This window comes from Vicia villosa, unplaced genomic scaffold (genome assembly GCF_029867415.1).
Source record: "Vicia villosa cultivar HV-30 ecotype Madison, WI unplaced genomic scaffold, Vvil1.0 ctg.000004F_1_1_1, whole genome shotgun sequence".
Taxonomy (NCBI): Eukaryota; Viridiplantae; Streptophyta; class Magnoliopsida; order Fabales; family Fabaceae; genus Vicia; species Vicia villosa.
The window spans coordinates 2,364,616-2,371,354 of NW_026704934.1; the positions used below are offsets into that span (position 1 = coordinate 2,364,616).

The following is a 6,739-nucleotide window of genomic DNA, read 5'->3' on the forward strand; positions in this document are numbered from 1 at the left end:
ATGCGAATAGCCAAGGATGTTTGGGAAATTCTTCGGACAACTCATGAAGGTACATCTAAAGTGAATATGTCAAGACTTCAGCTTCTCACTTCTAAATTTGAAAATCTGAAGATGAATGATGGTGAGATCATCCAGGAATATCATATGAAGGTTCTTGAAATAAAAAATGCATCAGGTGCCTTGGGAGAAAATATATTAGAAAAAAAATACAGGCACAAATCCAAACCATCCACCTATCATCAAAATCAAACCTCTACAACATATAATCCAAGAAAGACCAACTTACATAGTCGTAGACCTTCACAATGTGCACTTCGAACACGAAAACATTCTCTTTTATACACCCTAGGATAGTCTTAAACTTAATTAAGAGGGACCACTATGTCATTGCCTCCCTTTAAGAAAGGTCGATTGCTCTAGGGAAATAAAATTACCCATGACCGTGGAAAGCCTAGCGGCCAACACCTTAGCCACCAACTTATTCAACGAACCAAGAAGGGAAATAGGTCTAAAATCTCCCAACTCCAAAGGAGACTCAACCTTCGGAACATGAGCGACTAAAAAGGACGTCAAGCTATTAGGCAACACAAAGCTCTAAAAATTTTGGTCAAACATCACATAAATTTCCTCCTTGACTTACCCCTAGAACTTAGTGAAAGATAATTGAATGCACCATGACCCAGACTCTTAGAGCCATTCGTCTCGTCATTTACCTCAGTCATTTATCAAGGAAAAAACCTAGCAGTAAGGGACTCAGCCTCAGCTAAGGAGAGGCAAGGCAGGGAAAATGCACCAAGGAAATACCTAAGGGCCTCATAATAAGAAATATGCTCTTTAAGAAACTTAGAAATCTCCCCCCAAACCTTGGAAACTTTTTCCAATCAAATGCCACCCACTAGGAGGGAAATCAAACTATTCCTTATAGTCATATACTTAACACAGACATGAAAGCACCTTGTATTAACATCTCTCAGCTTTAGCTATGACAACATGTATATTTGAAATATTTTAGAGTCCTGACATCGGATAAGCTCCCACAACTCATAATAAACCTGTGATCTACAAACAAATTTCTCATGAGAAACAGTCACTGTCTTCACCCTTAATTTTAGACTTTAAAGCTTATTTGAGCAAACCTTATTTTAAACTCCAAATTTCCAAAAATCTCATCGTTCCAAACCTTAAGAGCCTCTTTAAAAATTTTCAACTTATGCTGAGTATGCTAAACATCCACCCCTTCCAACTCTATGATCTAGGGCTCATTAACTTCTCTCTCAAAATTAAAATCTCTCAACCAAAAATTAATCAAAATTTATTAAACCTCCAAAATTATAAAGGTAGCCAGGATTCTTGTTAATATATAATTTAGATACATTTACTATTCAAAATCAATGTAACCATTTCTTTTATACTTTTTACCATTGATATAGTCTGATTCAGGAATCAATTCAGTCAATAATTGAATGGTGTTCTTTCTTACTAAATCCAACGCCAATTATTATTGGACTAACTAACGATTAATTTAAACTTTTTATAATTAAAATAGTAGATATAACGTCTAACAAAAACTAACACCATTTCATGTTCTTTATAAAATAATATTAAAACTAAACTTTTTATTTCTAAGCAATTAAAACTAAATTTAATAGGATAATGCTAACTTATATCTTAGAGACACAAAATAAAAACTAAATAAAAAATATTGTTTTGAAAATTATACATGAATTTTGATAAAAATATATAATTATTTTTTTATTATTTTTTTCCATACAATTTTTTTATAAATAAATTTCTTAACTTGTGTGCCAGTTACCCTTAACCAGCTTAATACGAGTATGTATGCAATAAACGGAGTGCTCCCAAATTTGTGTCAACCAAACTAATTAAATTTTAAGTTATTCACATTAATATTGATTGCTTGAACTCATCTCAGATGCTTTTAATGACTACTAGTATATTTGTTGAATGAATGACCAAAAAAAAGTTGATTGATAAAGATATTAATTTAAAATCAAATTACTTTCGTTCCTTTTAACAGTAGCAATCAGAATATAAGCTCTCCACAACTTTATAGAGGGACAGAATTTCAAAAAGTAAAAAAACTAGACAGACAAGAAAAATGGAAGGTGGAAGAGGAGGGCCCCCAACCACATACAACACAACACAAGTGTTGAATGTTGAGAACATACAGACCTAGCTTAGCTAGCTCCTCATTTTTTGAGTTACAGCTTTGAAGATTCAACTTTACGTTAGTTTATGATATAGTAGATCATAATGAATGATTGTGTAGTGTAGTTACCTTTTTCAAAACTACTGATTCATGTTTTATAAATCTGCAACAAAGCATCACCATAGATACACACAGCTACAGTATTTGTAACCCTAGCTACTTTCAAGGTTACTAACCCTAACTTGTTTTATTTTATTGTAATTTATGTGTTTCTCTCTAGATCTTAATGTATTTCTTTCATGGTGATGTTGTTTGCAGGAGGGAAGTATTTTGAAGCATCTTAGTCTTTTGGCATTGGATCAAAGAATAAGAATCCAGCAGAGTTATCAAACCCTAACAACATTTAAACCCTTGAAGTTTAACATGCAGGATCTTGTTCAAGTTAGAAGCTTTAGAAATGGTTATTATAACAACCATGAGGAACCTGTTGTTGTTTATTCTTCATCAGAAAACCCTAACTTCTTTACTACTTTGAATCCTTTGGAGTATCAGGAGCAACTTGGTGCAAGTGCAGAAGAATCAAGTAGGTTATTCATGATGCAACATCATCATCATCAACAGCAGCAGCAGTATGGTTCATATGCTAATTCTTTGACTGATTTTCATTCTCCTCAACAAAAGCAAGTGAGTGATTTTGGAAACTGGAGAAACAGTACTGTTCAACATCAAGTCACTGATAGGTTTTTAAATAATGCAACAAATTATCTTCCATGTGTTTATGGCGGTGATAAGCAACTAGGTCAAGTCATGCATCATACTCCTACTTCTTCAGCACTGTTTCAGAATCATCATTCTTTGCAAGATATTGTCAAGTCCATCACTTCCAATGGCTCAGATTCTCACATGACATCACTCATGCATCATAACCATGGTCAAGAGATTTGTGTAGTGAATGCTTCTGAACTTCAACACCAACCAAATCAGTTTGAGTTTGGATGGAAAAATCAATCAGATTCAAATCCACAAAGCTTATCATTATCACTCTCATCTAAGGCTCATGTTTCTCAGTTTAAAGAGGAGGATCCATATGTGAAGCCTTCTTTTGTTACTAGAGATTATGGAAAACCACTTCAAGATTTGGTGGTTGGAGTAATACCTAATTCAAAGACTACTACTAGTTATGGAAATGTGGGTCCACTTGGCCCTTTCACTGGTTATGCCACTATTCTTAAGAATTCAAGATTCTTAAAGACTGCCCAAAATTTGTTATCAGAAGTTTGCTGTCCAAAATCTGTGTCAATATGTGATGTTACAGAAACTGAAGTTGCTTCTATAGAAAGTCATTCATGTTCATCACCCTCTATGTTTCATGGTACAAAAGAAAATAGAGCTGATTGGGGATCTAGAAGTAGTTTTGGTGTTTCTTTGCAGCCAGATTATCAACAAAATAAAGCAAAACTTGTGTACATGCAAGAAGAGGTTTGTTTTTTACCCCATTTACTTCTTGTATAGTTCTTGTATTTGGAGAAAATTGGTTTTCTGATTTTCTTTTCTGTATATTTGTTTTTGGTTCATTCATTTCGGAAACTTTACTTTATAGTAACAATAGTTAGAAAATTGGTAATGACATTGTTTATCCTGGCTATGTATGTGTAATAATAGGTCAACAGAAGATACAAGCAGTACCAACACCAAATGCAAATGGTATTTTCATCTTTTGAATCAGTAGCAGGTCTTAATTCAGCCACTCCTTACATCACCTTGGCTTTGAAGTTAGTATCAAAACACTTCAAGTGCCTAAACAATTCTATTTCAAATCAGCTCAAACTTATAAGTGAAGTCATGCAGAACGATTCTTCCATAGCCACCATAAACAATAGTACTCACCTTGTTGACACTAATAATGTGGCAAGCGTAAGGTGGATGGACCAAAGCATGCAAAAGAACAAACTTGAAAAGGTTATAACAGGTTTCCATGATCCACAGCAACATCATGTTTGGAGGCCTCAAAGAGGCTTTCCCGAACGCGCGGTTGCGATCCTTAGAGCTTGGTTGTTTGAACATTTTCTTCACCCGTATGTTTGCATCTTTGTCTCAATTTTTATTTACATGAATCTTTCTATATCTTGTTTGTTAAGGATGCAATTAATATTGACTTATGGTTCTTTGTAGTTATCCTACCGACACTGATAAACACATGTTGGCTACTAAGACAGGTCTTTCAAGAAACCAGGTAGGAACATACACCACTTTTTGTTTTTTGCTCGCTATTGTTTAGTTTTAGTTCCTGCAAATTTTATTTATATTGGAATTGGTTCCCGTAGGTATCAAATTGGTTTATCAATGCCCGTGTTCGGGTGTGGAAGCCTATGGTTGAGGAAGTACACATGCTTGACCAAAAAACAACCGGTAACGATGAGAATTCCAATCGAAATGAAGGAACTTCCAGCACTGAAGGTGGCTCATACAACCAGGATAAAATGGATAAAACAATGAACAGATTTTTCTTGCATTCAATACCTGAAAACCAAATTCAGGATATGGAGTTTGGTACATCTATAGATAAAAATGCAGATGAAATTGAGTTGAATGAAGCTGAACAATGGAGACAAGAGAAGCGGTCGAAATTGGAATGGGAGATGAGTTCAAGAATGGATGGAACACTGATGGATTTTTTGCCATATAGACATAGTGGACATGATGTTGGAGGATCACTTGGGTCTGTTTCATTGACATTAGGTCTTAGGCATGGTGTTGAAGGTGTACAACACCAAGATGTTCAATTTAGACATCATCATCACCTTGGTGGGCAAATGATACATGACTTTGTAGGATGATGAATACATTGATGACTTTGTAGGATGATTATCTTGCCTTGTAATTTGGTCTTGAACATTGAAATGAAAGTAGATAAAGCTTGCTTCCAATGTTAACAGTATGTTACCTAGACTAAAATAAATAGTTGAGATTGCTTAGAACCATTCTGCCAGTTGAGACTGGTTTTGCTTGTTGTTCCTGCCGCTGATGCAACTTTCTTGGGGTTATTTGCTTTTTGTTTTGCGATTATGCCTTGTGTTGCCATGTCTTTTTGGGTGTGATCATGTTTTGCTCTCATGTCTGTTATATTTTGTTTCGTTTTTATCCAAATCTTTGCAATCATTTTTGTTTTGTAATTTTGGATGGTGCTTAAGCATATTTGTTCTTAGGTGTATCTCGGGCAAATGTTTCTAATATTCTCTCGTCTTATAATAAGTGTCTTATTTGAGTTTTTTTTCTATGTTTCAAAAATAAAGGTTTCTTTAGAATATTATTATATCCCTATTTATTAGTTTTCATATTTTTTTAATTACTCAGCTACCTATAATAAATAAGAGTATTTTAGTAAATGATATTAATTTTATCATATCTAATCATTTTCTAAAAAATTCTGCAGAGCTCAAATAAGCCACTTATTATATTTTAGTTCCTAAAATAACAATTGAGGTTGTATGAAAGAATAAAAAATGACTTATTTAAAAATATAAATATAGATATGTAATACATGGTAGTCTGCGACGGTGGTGGTTCGGCGAGCCCGAAGGAAGAGATCTGGTTTGCTGACAGAGCCGCGGCGGAGGCAGTTCATAGCTACAAAGCTTCATTGATCCGTAGTGATGTCATGATCGCGGCGGAGGCAGATCATAGCTACAAAGCTTCATTGATCCGTAGTGATGTCATGATGGTAGTGGCGGGTTGTCAGCATAGTGGCGCCAGGCGGCAATTGATCCGTAGTGATGTCATGATGGTAGTGGCGGGTTGTCAGCATAGTGGCGTCAGGCGACAATCCGTGAGTTGGGCGATTCTTAGTTCACAGGTCGAGTCAGTTCATTTTCGATATCTATTCAATAATGAGTTGTGTTTTGGGTCTGATTTGCGAGTCGGTTCATTTTTTATATCTATTCAAAAATGAGTTGTGTTTTGGGTCTGATTTGGAGATTTCTCCTGTTACGATCTAAGGATATTATAAATATGCATTTTTAGGCATATTCCTTGGAGTGTATTCTTTGTTAGTTAATCAGAGAATTTAGATGGAATAGGTGATAATATAAGTCCATTAAGAAACATTTTAAAACAATTTGACTTTGTGTAATTCATATATAGAGATTTTAAGAGATCGAAAAATACTTGAGTTAAAAAATGTGATTATTTCATTGAAACTTGTGAGACAATTGTAACTCATTTTATAATCTCTTGTAACAACTTTTGAATTACAATAAATTATATATTATCTTCTTACAAGTAGACATGCTTGATCAAAAATTGAGTAAAGATATTATTTGTGCACTCGTCTTTTACATTTTTCTTACTTGTTATGGATTTACTTACACTGTTTGGTAGCTTCATCTTTTTTGCTTAAGACCATTTAGTTTAGTTTTTTTTTTATTTCGCACATCAATATTCTCAGTATGCTTGATATATTATCATATTTCTTAACAAGAAGGTCTTGGCGTGATAGAACATTTCAATTTCACAAAAAAGCATCACCCATCGTGGGATAAAAAAGAGTAAGTTTACAAGTGTTTATCATGA

The 6,739-nt window shown here is 34.2% G+C and overlaps 1 protein-coding gene across 1 annotated transcript; it reads left to right on the plus strand.

The window, feature by feature from the left end:
* LOC131621397 (BEL1-like homeodomain protein 9) lies at positions 1–5,098 on the plus strand. Its single transcript, XM_058892435.1, has 5 exons — positions 1–150; positions 2,489–3,649; positions 3,833–4,245; positions 4,343–4,403; positions 4,495–5,098. Exons 1-5 carry the CDS (start codon positions 1–3, stop codon positions 5,005–5,007), a joined length of 2,298 nt encoding a protein of 765 aa, XP_058748418.1. The 3' UTR covers positions 5,008–5,098.
* The last annotated feature ends 1,641 nt before the right edge of the window (positions 5,099–6,739 follow it).